This window comes from Diaphorina citri, unplaced genomic scaffold (genome assembly GCF_000475195.1).
Source record: "Diaphorina citri unplaced genomic scaffold, Diaci psyllid genome assembly version 1.1 scaffold367, whole genome shotgun sequence".
Taxonomy (NCBI): Eukaryota; Metazoa; Arthropoda; class Insecta; order Hemiptera; family Psyllidae; genus Diaphorina; species Diaphorina citri.
In genome coordinates, this window is record NW_007377802.1 from 109984 (window position 1) to 128180 (window position 18197).

The following is an 18197-nucleotide window of genomic DNA, read 5'->3' on the forward strand; positions in this document are numbered from 1 at the left end:
TTACAGGTATGTTACAAAAGGACCATGTCAACATGACCTACCTGTGGCAATAAACAATGTGACGTAGTTATGCCGTCCCAGGCGCCTGATAGTTAGGGTGGACAAGAACCCTTCAATATAATGAATTATAACTGTTGCGATAAGTGCTTAACTTCAGTCAGTACCCCACCCCCCCCACTCTCTCGCGCTCATTATTTACCTGTTCATACTGCTAGCCATGTACTTCATCTAGAAAAAATATAAGCATGCCTTTTCGGTACATCACTATTTTACTCTTCGTTCTAGCCTCTACAAAATCTCAGCGATACGCGCCGTTTTGTTGCCGCTTGGTATCAAGCTATTTAGTTAATGAAATCCTGATACAACTCACTGATTCTCCATATATAATGTGACTAATCCTCTGCAATTGATTTCCAGTTATCAAGATTATACACTTATTTCTCTTTGATTACTTCTATTAGCTCGTCGAATTTCATCATAGAATCTATAAGGACTATATCATATAGCTTTATGTGACTGTTGTATATTGCTACTGAACCAAATATGATCGTGAGAGAATGATTCCAATCTCCTACAGTAAACACATCTCTTGAGGAATGTCATACTGACCACCTATCAGGAAGGGAATGCATCACTTGGCTTTAGTTCGTACTAGTATTAGAACTAGCGAACTAGCATTTAGTATCTAGCATTAGCATTAGTATCATAGTATCTAGGCCACTAGTCAGTCAAATTTAGTCAAAGATAAAATAGTGTGAGCCTGGAATGATATAAGAAACTGATGACGATCATGGTGGAAAAATGTGAATCAATACTGTGGTGTTATGCAATAAGACCAAGATAGTGGGGTCAGAAAACTGTAGAACTCAATGAGAAAAAACTACATTACTTCCTTTCCTTCCTGTAGGTCTATACTCATACCACCCCTTTAAGACCTGCATCTCTATATTGGGGGGGGGGGGGGGGGTTTGTTTTATATATTATTGGTCCCGACTGCGGGCATTTTTTTTTTTTTCAGCTTTATCCGGACCCCGACAGGATTAAGTTGACTGCTTCTGGTCTAGGTATAGGATAAGGAAAGTAAAAGAGGTCCTATTGAGCCCAACTTAATGACAAGTCCTTTAGGTATTGAACTTGCTTGCTAATGCCAAAATTTTATTAATCGAAATCGGACACACCCTTCTAGAGCAATGATGATTATTAACCTAATATGACATAAGAGAGAATCAAGACAAGTGAGAAACCTCATAAACCACAAGGAAGACAGACGGAGATTACGTAGGTATTTAACAAGTTGACTTGAGCTGTAAAACAAACTTCTTTGTTGTTCAAAAGCTGTAAAACTAATACTTATTTCTCAAATTATATTGAGGATAAAATACCATACCTCAGCTGGGATTGAACGCACGCCCTCCTGTTTACCAGGCGAGCCTCTTGACCACCACACCACCGAGGCAGACAATATTACACAAATTCCTTCAGTTCTTCAACTTCTTCATAACTCATAAGGTTGTTGTTGGTGGTATTGTTGTTGTTTATGTCACACTGTCACTTTTAGTCACATAACAGTTTCATATCCGTTCGTGTTTTTCATCCTGTGGTTACTTCTGTCTGTGGTTACCTGCTTCATGTTGTACGTGTTAGGTTGCAAAGTAGATATATATCATGATATGATATGTAGGTATTTACATATTTATTCTGGCAAATTGACAAATCTTGAGACTAGTTTAGAACTTGAGACTATATTAGTAATTTTATTTAGTAGGTTCCAGAGTGGAAGGTAACACGGGGTTAATGCCTGCTTAACATATACGTTTGTATGTTATCCACTGAGTCAGTCTTTTCAGTCCTTGAACTGCAAATTGCATATCAATCTTATGATTGTAATAAATAGTTTTACTGTAGTAGAGTGATAATAATAATCGATATTAGGAGTCGATATCTGATATCGATAGGTATCGATATCTGATAGCGATGCCTAGTATCGATTAGGAGAATCATAGTTAGTGGAGAAAAGTGTGTGAAAGCTCAAGGACTGAAATATATTGTAGTTTGTGTTTTTAAAATAAACCCAACCATGTTGTACGTGTTAGCTTGCTAAGTAGATAAATATATATAATGATAATTATGATAGGTATGTAGGTATTTACATATTTATTCTGGCAAATTGACAAATCTCGAGACTAGTTTAGAACTTGAGACTATATTAGTAATTTAGTAGGTTCCAGAGTGGAAGGTAACACGGGGTTAATGCCTGCTTAACGTTTACGTTTGTAAGTTATCCACTGAGTCAGTCTTTTCAGTCCTTGAACTGCAAATTGCATATCAATCTTATGATTGTAATAAATAGGTTTACTGTAGTAGAGTGATAATAATAATCGATATTAGGAGTCGATATCTGATATCGATGCCTAGTATCGATTAGGAGAATCATAGTTAGTGGAGAAAAGTGAGTGAAAGCTCAAGGACTGAAACATATTGTAGTTTGTGTTTTTAAAATAATAAATAAAAGTTTAAAGTTAATTACCTAAGTAATTGTGTTATTAATTAATAAAGTAGTATCGCTACCATTGTAAGAAGAGAGCACAAACATAACATTTACTTGATGGGGCCCCACAATCCCCGTCATGGGGGTTAGAGTCTCAACAAGACTGTGTGTAACAGCTAAGTTTTTTAAGACGTTTGATAGAGGGAACTGTAACAGAACTGAGGTCTCATTGTCCCGAAAGCAAGACTGTGTGTAACAGCTAAGTTTTTTAAGACGTTTGATAGAGGGAACTGTAACAGAACTGAGGTCTCATTGTCCCGAAAGAAAGACTTAACAGCTAAGTTTTTTAAGACGTTTGATAGAGGGAACTGTAACAGAACTGAGGTCTCATTGTCCCGAAAGCTAAGAGAGAAGGAGGACCGAATAGGAGAAAGCCAGCCGTTCCGAAAACGAGCATTATCCGTTCAAGATAAAATCCGCCCGGACCGAGAATCGAACCCGCGGCCTAGCGCTTACAAGGCAGACGCGCTACCAACCAAGCTAACTAGGCTGGCCACTCTGGCTGTATGGTCGAGGCTTAGTGCCAAACCAATGCCAAAAAAAAAAAAAAAAAAAAAAAAAAAAAAAAAAAAAATTTTTTTTTATAGGTTGTTTACCAGTTCTAGGTTCTATAGTTCTGGTTTTAGTCACCTATCGCGTGAGATATGGGACCCTGAGAACTTGAATGATAGATCCTGGTATCGCCTAAGTGGGTAGTAAGGTTAAGTCTAACAACTCTAACACACCGGAGGTCCCAGGTTCGATTCCCGGCTTGGTCGAAGTTTTTTCGGCTCAGTACTTGGCGTTTGGGGTGCACTAAGCCTCGTGAGAAGCTACTTTAATCAAGTAACCACCAGTGGCGACATTAATACTGTAAAAATTAAAAAGATTACCTATTGAAATATGGAAATTGATTTTAAAGGGAGGCACTTTTAGTAATCCTGTGATATCCACAAAAGTTGTGGACACCTGAATTTACGGACATCCTGTATTCTGTATAAACTCGTATATTACAGGTATGTTACAAAAGGACCATGTCAACATACCTACCTGTGGCATAAACATGTGTACGTGATGTTTATGTCCTCCCAGGGCTGTATTTCGGAGGTCCTAGGTTCGATTCCCGGCTTGGTCGAAGTTTTTTCGACTCAGTACTTGGCGTTTGGGGTGCACAGAGCCTCGTGAGAAGCTACTTTAATCAAGTAACGACCAGTGGCGACATTAATACTGTAAAAATTAAAAAGATTATTGAAATATGGAAATTGATTTTAAAGGAGGCACTTTTAGTAATCCTGTCATATCCACAAAAGTTGTGGACACCTGAATTTACGGACATCCTGTATTCTATATAAACTCGTAGATTATAGGTATGTTACAAAAGGACCATGTCAACATACCTACCTGTGGCATAAACATGTGTACGTGATGTTTATGTCCTCCCAGGGCTGTATTTAGGGGGACAAGGAAGCCCTTCATTAATTGAAAATAAAGTGCAAAAAGTTGCTTAACTTCAGTCAGGACCCCACCCCCCCACTCCTCGAGCTTCATTTTTCCCTTTTACTGTAGGCCAGACTTCGAAAAATTTAAGCATGCCCCTCCCGGTACATCACTATTTGGACTCTCGGCCTCCCCTCGACAAAATCCTGGATACGGCTTTGCCCGTTTTCTTTGCCCTTGGTATCAATTTAGTTTGAAAATCCTGGATACGGCCCTGTATCCTCCAATATAAATGTACCAATGCAAGATGCAAGTTAGCAATATAACTATTCTATCTATTACCTATTATCTCTTTATATCTAAGAATTTAAGGACATATCACTATTCTTATGTGACTGTTGGAGTATTGGCCTCCATTGAACAAATATGACGTGATGTGGTATATTGCAATTCCTCTATTATTGGGCCTTCGAGGGCCCTGTAGGGGGCCTTTTCTTCTAACCAGAATAAGGACAGAAAACGGAAAAATCTTATCTCCTGGCCGATATAATTATATGTCAGTATAAAAATTCAAGTCCCATAAGGCCAGTAATATTTTTCTTCGTTCTAAAAATCAAACTCGTACCTACATTATCACAATTCCAAGATTCTCCTAAAAGTGTTTACCTCCAAATTAAGTGTTCAAAATTTTCCAAATTCTACTAACCTACTAACAAGTCGGATTGGATCTGCCATGTCGAGACGCCCTAGCAAACAAGCTTTATGGCTGTTAACCAATGATGATGACCTGTGATGCTATAGTGCACAGCATTATATCAGCCAGCATACACATGAAAGTTTTCCTAGCAGCCAGGAATAGAAAATTTTCAATTCAACCTATATTGGCCAGCAATATTTTCGTTCACTATAAAAATCTAACTCATACCTACATCATCACAGTAAGTTTCTCCAAATTTTTACTCCTCAAAATTTAGTGCTCCAAATTTTCCAAATTCTACTAACCTACTAACAAGTCAGATTGGATCTGCCATGTCGAGACGCCCTATGGTAGATCATTACAACGTTGCGAACCCACGCTTCTGACCTCAGACCGTCAGGTTTGGGTGGTAAGGCCAGTAATATTTTTCTTCATTTTCTAAAAATTAAACTCGTGCATTGTCACAATTCAAAGATTCTCCCGAAATTATTTACCTCCAAATTAAGTGTTCAAAATTTTCCAAATTCTACTAACCTACTAACAAGTCGGATTGGATCTGCCATGTCGAGACGCCCTATGGTAGATCATTACAACGTTGCGAACCCACGCTTCTGACCTCAGACCGTCAGGTTTGGGGTCCTAGTGGCTAGCACGTTTAAGTCTTCTAGACCAACTCTTTACTTGCACGAGGACTGTTTTTAGTTGGATTTGTATCCGTGTGGTAACAAGCACGGTGTCGTTCCGGGACTCCGCCCTGTTTGGGTCCCGCCGGAGGCCATCAACATTATGCGCCAATGCTGGGCGGAACCCCCCGATATGCGGCCGGATTTCAACGAGGTCAACGACCTCTTCAAAACCTTGAACCAGGGCAGGTAAGAAGGGTTAATCAAAACATTGAACTGTTACAAAATAAAGGGGTTTTGAGTGTTTTTGAACTTTGAAAGGACCAATCAGCAACATTGGTTGTTGGTATCCACATGGGTGACCATGACCATCTGGCCAATCGCTTTCTGCTGTCTTTTTCTGTCCCCACTGAGGATGAGGTTAATATGAGTAAGTGGGTAGCTTGTCGCCGAATGTAAGGTAGAAAACCCGTCACTAAAACCCTTAGCAGGGATACAGTGACATTACTTAATACTTACTTTCTGTGTCCGATGTAGAGGGCGCGGTCATTTGCTGCTACTAAGTTTACGATACAAAAATCCACATTTGGGACTTAGGTTAAAGTCACTCCTTTATATTGATTCTCCCAGGAAAGTCAACTTCGTGGACACGATGTTTCAAATGCTGGAGAAGTATTCGAATAATCTGGAGGATCTGATTCGGGAAAGAACGGAACAGTTGGACATTGAGAAGAAGAAAACAGAACAGCTCCTGAACCGAATGTTACCGAGGTGAGCCGAATGAGAAGTTTGATTTGGACCTCTCTCTGGACTATCGAAGGTCCAAAAGTTCGCTTGGATTCAATGCTTTCAATTTTCCGTTGTGGAGTCAGAACTGAAGTAATGTCCCATCTAGGTTTTTGGAGGTTAAGAAGACGCCATCTTTTATTTCCAATGGTTTATGTACAAGCGCTACCACGCCTCCTAGTTTAAACTTGATTAAACTAAATTTTCGCATTTTCCTTTAAAAGAGGGGAAACAAACTGTTACAAAATAAAGGGGTTTTGAGTGTTTTTGAACTTTGAAAGGACCAATCAGCAATGTTGGTTGTTGGTATCCACATGGGTGACCATGACCATCTGACCAATCGCTTTCTGCTGTCTTTTTCTGTCCGCACTGAGGATGAGGTTAATATTAGTATGTGGGTAGCTTGTCGCCAAATGAAAGGTAGAACGCCCGTCACTAAAACCCTTAGCAGGGATACAGTGACATTACTTAATACTTACTTTCTGTGTTCGACGTAGAGGGCGCGGTCATTTGCTGCTACTAAGTTTACGATACAAAATGCACATTTGGGACTTAGGTTAAAGTCACTCCTTTATATTTATTCTCCCAGGAAAGTCAACTTCGTGGACACGATGTTTCAAATGCTGGAGAAGTATTCGAATAATCTGGAGGATCTGATTCGGGAAAGAACGGAACAGTTGGACATTGAGAAGAAGAAAACAGAACAGCTCCTGAACCGAATGTTACCGAGGTGAGCCGAATGAGAGGTTTGATTTGGACCTCTCTCTGGACTGACGAAGGTCCAGAAGTCTGCTTGGGTTTCAATGCATTCAATTTTCAACTTTAGAAGTTAGAAGTTTCATTTGGACTCTCTCTGGACTGATGAAGGTCCAGAAGTTCGCTTGGATTTCAATGCTTTCAATTTTCCGTTGTGGAGTCAGAACTGAAGTAATGTCCCATCTAGTTTTTTGGAGGTTAAGAAGACGCCATCTTTTATTTTCAATGGTTTATGTAAATGTAAATGCAGTTTCTTTGTGTTATTATGTCACAACTTTGGTGCTCACTGTAGCATTGTAGGATTTTCCCAATATCTCAATAATCCTTAAATCCAACGTTTACCTACCATGCTGGCACCGGTCGCTATGCGCATTTATATGTCATAGCTACTAATTTTCCTCACGAGGCTGAGTGGGCCCCGCAACAGCCAGTCACGGAATCATTTGGATGATACAAATTTCTTGACACCGCCGGGAATCGAACCCGGGTCTCCCGCGTGCAAGGCGAGCGCAGTGACCACTACGCCATGGGAGCTGACTAATAGGACAGGAAAGAACGGAACAGTTGGACATTGAGAAGAAGAAAACAGAACAGCTCCTGAACCGAATGTTACCGAGGTGAGCCGAATGAGAAGTTTGATTTGGACCTCTCTCTGGACTATCGAAGGTCCAAAAGTTCGCTTGGATTCAATGCTTTCAATTTTCCGTTGTGGAGTCAGAACTGAAGTAATGTCCCATCTAGGTTTTTGGAGGTTAAGAAGACGCCATCTTTTATTTCCAATGGTTTATGTACAAGCGCTACCACGCCTCCTAGTTTAAACTTGATTAAACTAAATTTTCGCATTTTCCTTTAAAAGAGGGGAAACGGGCCTCAGGAGAGGGGAATCATCTTAGATTGAACAAGAAAAATACGCGTAGGTACACATAGGTATTTATGTATCTGTCTTCATTTTTAGCTCCGTGGCTGAAAAGCTCAAGCTCGGAATGCCGGTGGACCCCGAAGACTTCCGAGAAGTGACGATCTACTTTTCGGACATTGTCGGGTTTACCACAATCTCCGCCTACTCTACACCGTTTGAAGTGGTGGATCTGCTGAACGACTTGTACACCTGTTTCGACGCTACGATCAACGCTTATAACGTTTACAAGGTAAGGGGTAATTAAAAAAAAAGGTGAAAAAAAAAATAATAAAAAAATGTTATTTAAATCTACTACTTGCCTGTTAGGTTAGGTACATAGGTACAAGTACCTTAAACATCAAGTTTTTGGTGATGGTAAACCTTGAGTGGGGGACAAGCTACCTGCCTCCTCACCCAGCTTGAGTGAGCTGTGCCCTAAATCACCAAAGTATGGAAAAGTATCTTACAAGTGTAATAGCCAATGGAAAAGCAGAATTTTGAATTTGGACGAATCATGTCAAAATATCGAATTGTAAATACTATTCCATACTTTGGTGATTTAGGGCACTGGCAATATTAACAACACGTGATTTCCCAGATGGCCAAACATCCGGATATCAATCCTCGATACAGGGAAAAGGAACATCCCTAACTCCATAATGCAGAGATCACGGGTTCTATACTCACCCGAACCAGATCAGTGAGTAGGGACAGACTGAAAGTCCAGTCCAATCCGAATACCAACCACACACAACGTTGCGTGATCCACCAGGAACTGGTAGATTCAACGTGCTATCGCCGCGCCGAAGTGACGTGACGGTTAGAACAAGATTGAAACAAAGATTAAATTATTTTATTTTCTTTTCTCTCTCCCACAGGTGGAAACCATTGGCGATGCCTACATGGTAGTCGGAGGGTTGCCGGTTCGAATCCCGGACCACGCAGATCAAATAGCCACCATGGCCTTGGACCTTTTACACCACAGTGGACGCTTCAAGATTCGGCATTTACCCTACACACCACTGCGGCTGAGGATTGGACTTCATACAGGTAGACCAGTGTCAAAAAATCTTCGGAAGAAGTAGGTCACTAATTCTGATCAAAAATTTCAAGGGAACTTAAATTTTCCGGGAAAAAGCGTATGTGAGCGCAGTGCTCACCCGCGAGTACTTACAAAGGAGGCGCGCTACCTGCTGGGATAGGACTGAAAAGTCCCTTTAACCTCACAGTCTAACCATGTTTAGTGTAGTGTAGCTAATTGCAGGTTGTTGGGGTAGACTGGTAGAGAGATTGTTAAGTCACACTTGAGTAGAAATAATTAGCGGATATTAGCAGTCTTGTAGTGAAAGTAACTTTTGTGGTTGTGTTGCAGGGCCTTGCTGTGCGGGGGTCGTGGGTTTGACCATGCCCCGGTACTGTTTGTTTGGAGACACCGTGAACACTGCTTCCAGACTTGAGTCCACAGGTAAGAGAAAGGAATCCCTAAGTACACCCAATATCTTTTGCTATTAGTCTACGTGTTTGGGAGTTTAAATCAGCGTTAAACTCGCCCATTAGTCTCCTGAGGAAGAAGAACAAAATATTTTCGATTTACCCAGCCTTCTGTTCTTCTCCAGTCCAGTCTTATTAGAGGGTATTTTCACGACTCAGGGTATGTTGTTTTGCCTTTCATGGCATCATTCTTGTCCGCTCAACCTGCTAAAAACTTTCCTTTCCTTCTGTGTTATTCGTGGGCCTTTCATGGCATCATTCTTGTCCGCTCAACCTGCTAAAAACTTTCCTTTCCTTCTGTGTTATTCGTGGACCTTTCATGGCATCATTCTTGTCCGCTCAACCTGCTAAAAACTTTCCTTTCCTTCTGTGTTATTCGTGGAACAACATTGGTACTTCATCAGATATGGGTACCTAATGGTACTTACCAGCGTCTGAATGCTGGAAAAAATCTTCAAAAACACAGCCTCAAATTGGTTCTTCTTTCTTCGGTCATTGCAATAAAATTTCAAGTTGTTTTCAAATTATCATTGTAAAATATTCTTTCAGGAGCCCCGTGGAGGATTCACCTGTCTGCAGACACCAAGGCCAAGTTGGACCAAGTGGGAGACTACCAGTTGGAGTATAGAGGAGAGACCGAGTTGAAGGGAAAGGGGAAGATGCCCACCTATTGGCTGTTGGGGAAGAAGGGCTTCTACAAGGAGCTGCCCACTCCACCTCCTTTGGGGTAAGTTTCAGATTCGACTATGAAGTCTTCTTGGTTCAGTTGCAGATCCGACTGTATTGAAACAGTCCCTCTCTCTACCACAAATGTGGTCAGGCGAATTAAGAGGGAAATATCTGCTGTTTTTTTGCCTCAATTTTCCCTAAAGCTACAGCCGGCATTCTATCCATGGTTACTGCGGACTACACTTAATCCACGGTTCAAACATAATCTAGAGATCTAGACTCTAGAGTAATCCAGAGTTTGTTCTAAAAGTGTGAATCCGAACTAATTTTTCATTTCATTTTCTTTGTTTCATGCTTTCATCAGAGATAGTCATGGGTAAGTTCAAAACATAGCCTTCTATGGACAGACCTCTTGAATTCTTTAATTAGACTTGAGTACTTTATCATGGGCACTCGTTGCTGTTGCTAATGAATGTATTGACCGTTGCAATGAAGTCTCAACAATATCTAACAACTCTTGAATTCTGTTATACCTACCACTAAACCTTCTCATTCTCAATATCTCTATTCAACAGACTGGACGAAAACCTCATCCTGTACGGACGCACGGGACCGTCAACCACCATCGACCTCTCCCCCACCGAAGCCCGCAGCAACCATTCCTCCCGAAGTCTGCAAACATCCCCGGGGCCGGGGCGAACCTCTCAGGAACACGCGGTACAACTACACCGAAGCCCGCGAAACAACGGGAAGTCGCAAACCCAAAAAACCTCCCAGAACAAGATACTCAGCCAGATATTGAGCCTGGATTCCACCATGGAGGACGCCACAAGGCTGAGCGCCCACAAGAAGTACAAGTACATGAAGCAGAACACGTTTGACTCGTGTTTCTACATTGACATGCGAGACGGTGAAACAGATGGGAATTCTTATTTGAATCAAAGCAATAGTAGTGTTAGTGATAGATTAGGTGGAGGTCCAAACGATAGAGCGGGTCTAAATGAAAGGCTTGGTAGTGGAATTAGTGATAGAATAGGTGAAAGAGGAGCTCCAAACGATAGAACGGGCCTCAATGAAAGACTTAACGAAAATGTGGATATGAGTGACAGGTTAGGCGTAAATGAAAGAGTAGACCAAGACAATCAAACCAGTAATGAAGATATCAGTACAAAGCTCAACGACAGTGACCACGTAGACAAATCAAAAAGCCCAAACAGAATAGACAAAAACTGGCATCGGAAAGATTCAAGTCCTTGTAAAGAAGATCCGGGTGGGCTCGGGAGAACGAATTTCCTGCATGATAACTACTCGACCATCGAAGAAACGAGTGAAGAAGATAGGAATGTGTCTGTTGGCAACCAAAGCAAGAGCAACAATACGCCCAATGTTAATGTCTACAACAATAACAATAGCAGCGATAATAATAACAGCAGCAGAAACATCAATACGACCAATGCCAATGTAAACAACCACAACAGCAACAACAATAACAGCGGCAACACCAACAACGGAATGGCCGCAACAGCTTCCAGCAACAGTTTGAGCGTCAACACCACCAAACGGTTCAACAAATGCAAAAGCATCGACACCAGTATTGACGAGATCAAGTACGACCTCGTTGGCATCTCCTTCGTCAACGCTTCTGCCACGAATAGTCGGAGCAACTCCAACATCAGCACGATATGCAACGTAAACAACGCTGTCAGCGGATTCAGCGGTGGCCAGAGCTCCGCCACCAATGGGAAACGCAAGTTCAGCATCGGAACAACCGGTGGGACAGCTGTTGGAGGAATGGAAGGAAACGATTTGAGCAAGCCCGGGTGGGCTCGGGAGAACGAATTTCCTGCATGATAACTACTCGACGATCGAAGAAACGAGTGAAGAAGATAGGAATGTGTCTGTTGGCAACCAAAGCAAGAGCAACAATACGACCAATGTCAATGTCTACAACAATAACAATAGCAGCGATAATAATAACAGCAGCAGTAACATCAATACGACCAATGCCAATGTAAACAACCACAACAGCAACAACAATAACAGCGGCAACACCAACAACGGAATGGCCGCAACAGCTTCCAGCAACAGTTTGAGCGTCAACACCACCAAACGGTTCAACAAATGCAAAAGCATCGACACCAGTATTGACGAGATCAAGTACGACCTCGTTGGCATCTCCTTCGTCAACGCTTCTGCCACGAATAGTCGGAGCAACTCCAACATCAGCACGATATGCAACGTAAACAACGCTGTCAGCGGATTCAGCGGTGGCCAGAGCTCCGCCACCAATGGGAAACGCAAGTTCAGCATCGGAACAACCGGTGGGACAGCTGTTGGAGGAATGGAAGGAAACGATTTGAGCAAGCCGTATAACTTGTATAGGTGTTTGAACAGCGCGGGGAATAAGTATTTGAAGCGGCAGTATAGCATTGATAAGACGAATGTGAGTGAGGGTAGTAATGTTGAGAGTAATACAAGTGTGGTGAAGATACAGATTCATAGGGAATAGGGTTCCAAAGTTGTGAGACGTCAGGATTAAGATATAAATTCATAAAGAGTAGAGATACAAGGTTGTGACTTTTGGGAGATATCAGGAGGATTTCTGAAAAGGTCCGCAAACAATATTGACCGTATCCTTCGTCAACGCTTCTGCCACGAATAGTCGTAGCAACTCCAACATCAGCACGATATGCAACGTAAACAACGCTGTCAGCGGATTCAGCGGTGGCCAGACCTCCGCCACCAATGGGAAACGCAAGTTCAGCATCGGAACAACCGGTGGGACAGCTGTTGGAGGAATGGAAGGAAACGATTTGAGCAAGCCGTATAACTTGTATAGGTGTTTGAACAGCGCGGGGAATAAGTATTTGAAGCGGCAGTATAGCATTGATAAGACGAATGTGAGTGAGGGTAGTAATGTTGAGAGTAATACAAGTGTGGTGAAGATACAGATTCACAGGGAATAGGGGTCCAAAGTTATGAGACGTTAGGTTTAAGATATAAATTCATAGAGAGTAGAGGTCTAAGGATCCAAAGTTGTGAGACGCCAGGATTAAGATACAAATTCATAAAGAGTAGAGATACAAGGTTGTGACTTTTGGGAGATATCAGGAGGATTTCTGAAAAGGTCCGCAAACAATAATGACCGAGTAATTAAGAGTGATGTCAGATTCTGAAAAGGTCCACAAAGAATATTGACCGTGTACCTAAGTGTGACGTCACCTATTTTGAAACAAACATTGCTTACGTCATCTATTTTGAAACAAACATTGCTTACGTCACCTATTTTGAAACAAACATTGCTTAACGGCCAGTGTAATTCAAATTCAAGTTGATGAAAGTTGTGAATGGAACAACTGGTTAAGGCAACGAAGAAACATTTTTGTTACCAATTTTACGTCATTACTTATGCAGGCTACAGCCTAGAGACCTAGACCTAGATCTTCGAAATTCATCCAAAACTGAAGTCTGCTTTCTTTTCAGAAATCCTTCTTTAAGAATCTGAAGATCAGGAAACTGAACTAATGGTGGAGTATAGTTTTATTCAGATTGTTATTGGAAGTTGTTGTTATTAGACTAAACTTATTAAAAGTTGATGTTGTTAAACTTAACGTATTGGAAGTTAGTGTTATTGGTCTAAAGTTGTTGAAAGTTGGTGTTATTAGATAAAGTTCTTGAAAGTTGGTGTGATTAGGAATTAACTTATTGGAAGTTAGTGTTATTGGAGTTGGTTGCTCGAATGTTAAAAGGTTGTCTAACTTTTTAAAAACAAATAAACAAAAAACAAATAAAATAGATAGGTACTTAGCTAGATTACCTATGATATTGAATAAAAGACTACAGTATTTTATTTTAAAAAAACTTTAATAAAAAAGCAATTCTTTTTCGGTAGTTGATTTAGTTGTGTTTTAGTATTTTTCTACTCATTTTTATAAAAAATGTCCCCCCATAGAATTCTGTAGGTATATCGGATTTAGTAGGAAAATTTGCGAGATTTTGACTTTTGACACTTTGAGTGATCTTTCTTTTAGAGTTATATCTAAGTTATTGACTTACCCACCTATATCCTACACTTAGATGTCTAGATAAAGTTTTTTGAGAAGAAAAAGGAAGTTTTTTTTTTTGGCAAAAACTTTTTAACTTTTCGTTAAATTTTCGACAGCCAATACCTACTCAGTGGTACAGCGAAGTTTTTACAACTCGTACCCCCTTGTGCAACTAACATTTTAATCGAAATAGTTTTTTCTCTCGAATTTTAATCTAACTTCTCGAACGCTGAAACTTCGTGGTCAAATAGTTGAATGTCCCCCCATAGAATTCTGTATATTGGATTTAGTAGGAAAATTTGTGAGATTTTGACTTTTGACACTTTGAGTGATCTTTCTTTTAGAGTTATATCTAAGTTATTGACTTACCCACCTATATCCTACACTTGGATGTCTAGATAAAGTTTTTTGAGAAGAAAAAGGAAGTTTTTTTTTTTGCAAAAACTTTTTATCTTTTCGTTAAATTTTCGACAGCCAATACTCAGTGGTACAGCGAAGTTTTTATAACTCGTACCCCCTTCTGCAACTAACATTTTAATCGAAATAGTTTTTTCTCTCGAATTTTAATCTAACTTCTCGAACGCTGAAACTTCGTGGTCAAATAGTTGACGTGTACTCTGGAGACCCGGGTTTGAAATGCAGTCGCTTGCCAAAAGTTTGTTCTTGAGAGGATGAACTGAGGAGGTTGGCTTCCTCCCACCTGATTTATGGTACCTTTGAAAGGATTGCCTTCCTTGTTACTATTCACAGAAATAATGTGGAAAAAAGAGTCTTAAAAAATGTTACCTTAAAAAAATACCTAAATACAAATTTTTCCTCCCACCTGATTTATGGTACCTTTGAAAGCATTGCCTTCCTTGTTACTATTCACAGAAATAATGTGGAAAAAAGAGTCTTAAAAAATGTTACCTTAAAAAAATACCTAAATACAAATTGTACCTATACTCGACTCGTTTGATAAACTTTAAAACACTTAGAAGTTTCAAGTTGTTTCAAAAATTTTAGCCCATCATTTTTTTTAAGCGCTTGCAAACAAGCTACTGTAATTCAGCCCCATAAAATTAAAACAAAAAAGATCTCAAATTTAGCTTGTAAAAATAGGTAAATACTGAATAAAACTTACTCATACATGTTTGTGCCCCAAAATTTTGTTGTAATTATTAGGGATATCAGGATTTTTCATTATTATATTTTTTCAAAGGCTACTTGGGTCAAAATTTCATTTGCGAGACTTTTATTTGAGGCTCAAGAAGGGCAGATGTTGTCCTAAACAATTCGTTATTCTGCTTGAGACTGTGGATTATAAAAGAACAGATAATTCAGCCCCAAAACTCTCTACGCGGCATTTATACTAAGGCTGTTCGTACATGGTTTGTAATCGCTTAAAAACTTGATTAAAAAAAGAGGTTTGATAGAGTGAACTGCAACTGCCAAGGTCTTATCGTCCCGAAATCGAAGAGAGAAGGAAGACAGGGTAGGATAAAGCTAACTCTTCCGGGAAAGAACCTCATCTTCCGGGAAAGGATAAAATTCGCCAGGGGGCGGGAATCGAACCCGCGACCTATCCAATGTTTGATAAACTTTAAAACACTTAGAAGTTTCAAGTTGCTTCAAAAATTTTAGCCCACCATTTTTTTTCTTCTTTTTTTGAGCGCTTGCAAACAAGCTACTGTAATTCAGCCCCATAAAATTAAAACAAAAAAAAAATCTCAAAATTAGCTTGTAAAAATAGGTAAATACTGAATAAAACTTACTCATACATGTTTGTGCCCCAAAATTTTGTTGTAATTATTAGGCATATCAGGATTTTTCATTATTATATTTTTTCAAAGGCTACTTGGGTCAAAATTTTATTTGCGAGACTTTTTTTGAGGCTCAAGAAGGGCAGATGTTGTCCTAAACAATTCGTTATTCTGCTTGAGACTGTGGATTATAAAAGAACAGATAATTCAGCCCCAAAACTCTCTACGCGGCATTAATACTAAGGCTGTTCGTACATGGTTTGTAATCGATTAAAAACTTGATTAGAAAAAAAGAGGTTTGATAGAGTGACTGTAACTGCCAAGGTCTTATCGTCCCGAAATCGAAGAGAGAAGGAAGACAGGATAGGAGAAAGCTAACTCTTCCGGGAAAGAACCTCATCTTCCGGGAAAGGATAAAATTCGCCAGGGGGCGGGAATCGAACCCGCGACCTATCCAAATTCTTAGTTTCTCACGAATCGACTATGACCCGTTTGCGAACCGCCTAAACTCAAAAACACGACTTGAACACATAAAAACTCCCAACTACCAGCCCCCAGCAGGATTGATATGGGAGCTGGGAGTTTACAAACAATTTATTTCCACAAACATTTTACGTTCGTGGGATTAAAAGTAAATTAATGTTGCATTTTTATCCCTCCTCCACATGGGAGGGCGATAGAAACTCCCTTTTTTTGGGGAGGGGGGGAAAGGTAAAAGGCGGGGATAGAATGTCCCCGTTTTTAGGGAAAAGGGAACCAGGGAGGATAGAAAAACTCACTTTTAAGGTTGAAAAGGACGAAGGGAGCTAGAAAATCCCACTTTTATGGCAAGGCGGGGATAGAATGTCCCTCTCTTTAGGGAAAAGGGAACCAGGGAGGATAGAAAAACTCACTTTTAAGGTTGAAAAGGACGAAGGGAGCTAGAAAATCCCACTTTTATGGAGGAGAAAGAGAATTAAGTAGAAGAAGGAAGAGGTTGAGAAGGAGGTAGACGAGAAATAGGAAGAGAACAAGAAAGAGGAAATGGGGAGAAAATCAGGAGAGAAGGGGGAGGAAAAAGATTAGAAGAAACAGAAGGAAGAGGTGGAGGACAAGACCTAGGAGAAGGGAGAGGAAAAGGGGGAGAAGGAGGAAAAATAGAATTTGGAAGAAGGCAATGACTTTTATTTCGGGAGGTCTAAATCCTTCTTCTCTGCCTGACTGGATGGATGGAACTTTTATGGGGGAAAAGGGGCCAAGGGGGGATAGAACATCCCTTTTTCGATGGGGAATTTTAGAACTAGATGGGGGAGAGATTACAGAAGGGGGAAAAGGCAATTAGCAATTTTTAGTGCGCTCCTTAGAAGGGATCATCATAAAAAATACATTTTTGAATTTTCTCCCGAAATCCCCGAGTCAGAGTGGAGCCGAATAAATCCTCTGGAGTTCTGGAGGAGGAGGAGGAGGAAGAGGAGAGGAGGAGAAAGCAAAGTAGGATAAGGAAGAGATGGTAAAGGTGGATTAGGAGAAAGAGAATTAAGCAGAAGAAAAGGAAGAGGTTGAGAAGAAGGTATACGAGAAATAGGAAGAGTAGAAGAAAGAGGAAATGGGGAGAAAATCAGGAGAGAAGGAGGAGGAGGAGGAAAAAGATTAGAAGAAACGGAAGGAAGAGGCGGAGGACAAGACCTAGGAGAAGGGAGAGGAAAAGGGAGAGAAGGAGGAAAAGGAGGAAAAATAGAATTTGGAAGAAGGCAATGACTTTTATTTCGGGAGGTCTAAATCCTTCTTCTCTGCCTGACTGGATGGATGGAAGGTTTAATTCTGCATGAAATTAAAACTCCTCATTTTGTGTTTAGCTTCTTCAGATTTTTTAGCTAAATTTTTTCCTCCCCTTCTTTCCCTCTTTTTTAGCGTCATCAATAAAATTTCAAATGTACTCATGTGTGAATAAAGGCTCGTAAGTCTCCAAAAATTCTGACGTGATCCCTTCAGATGACTTTAAAAAAAAAGAGGTTTGACAGAGGAGCTGTAACTGCTATGGTCTTATCGTCCCGAAATCGAAGAGAGAAGGAAGACAGGATAGGGGAAAGCCAGCAGGTCCGAGAACGAACATTATCCCATCAGGATAAAATCCGCCCCGGGCGGGAATCGAACCCGCGGCCTAGCGCTTACAAGGCAGACGCAATCTTTCTCTCTCCCCTCTCTCTCTCTTTCTTTCTCTCTCTCTCTCTCTTCCATTCCATCTCATTCTTTTATATGTCCAGAAATATTTTTTGTCCCAAGATCTTAATGTTACTGGTCAGTCAGTCACAAAGAGAGAGAGAGAGAGAGAGAGAGAGAGAGAGAGAGAGAGAGAGAGAGAGAGAAAATATTAGGTCTGACCGAAGATGAATTTGGTGCGAAAATAAAAAATGGCGTCATTTTTTGTTGAAAATGGCAATCTCTAAATTGCATTTTTTTTCTCATTTTTAAATATTGTTGTTAGTGGTGTTGTTGTTGTTGTTGTTGTTGTTGTTGTTGTTGTTGTTGTTGTTGTTGTTGTTGTT

The 18197-nt window shown here is 40.4% G+C and overlaps 1 protein-coding gene across 1 annotated transcript in view; it reads left to right on the forward strand.

The window, feature by feature from the left end:
• LOC103508103 overlaps positions 1 to 12850 on the forward strand; it is a 35326-nt gene extending 22476 nt beyond the window's left edge. The window contains exons 8-17 of the mRNA XM_026822799.1: positions 5436 to 5533; positions 5915 to 6055; positions 7782 to 7974; positions 8603 to 8774; positions 9097 to 9189; positions 9765 to 9942; positions 10249 to 10260; positions 10460 to 11704; positions 11763 to 12352; positions 12495 to 12850. Coding sequence (XP_026678600.1) covers positions 5436 to 5533; positions 5915 to 6055; positions 7782 to 7974; positions 8603 to 8774; positions 9097 to 9189; positions 9765 to 9942; positions 10249 to 10260; positions 10460 to 11704; positions 11763 to 12352; positions 12495 to 12850 — 3078 coding nt within the window. The remainder of the gene's footprint in view (positions 1 to 5435; positions 5534 to 5914; positions 6056 to 7781; positions 7975 to 8602; positions 8775 to 9096; positions 9190 to 9764; positions 9943 to 10248; positions 10261 to 10459; positions 11705 to 11762; positions 12353 to 12494) is intronic.
• The last annotated feature ends 5347 nt before the right edge of the window (positions 12851 to 18197 follow it).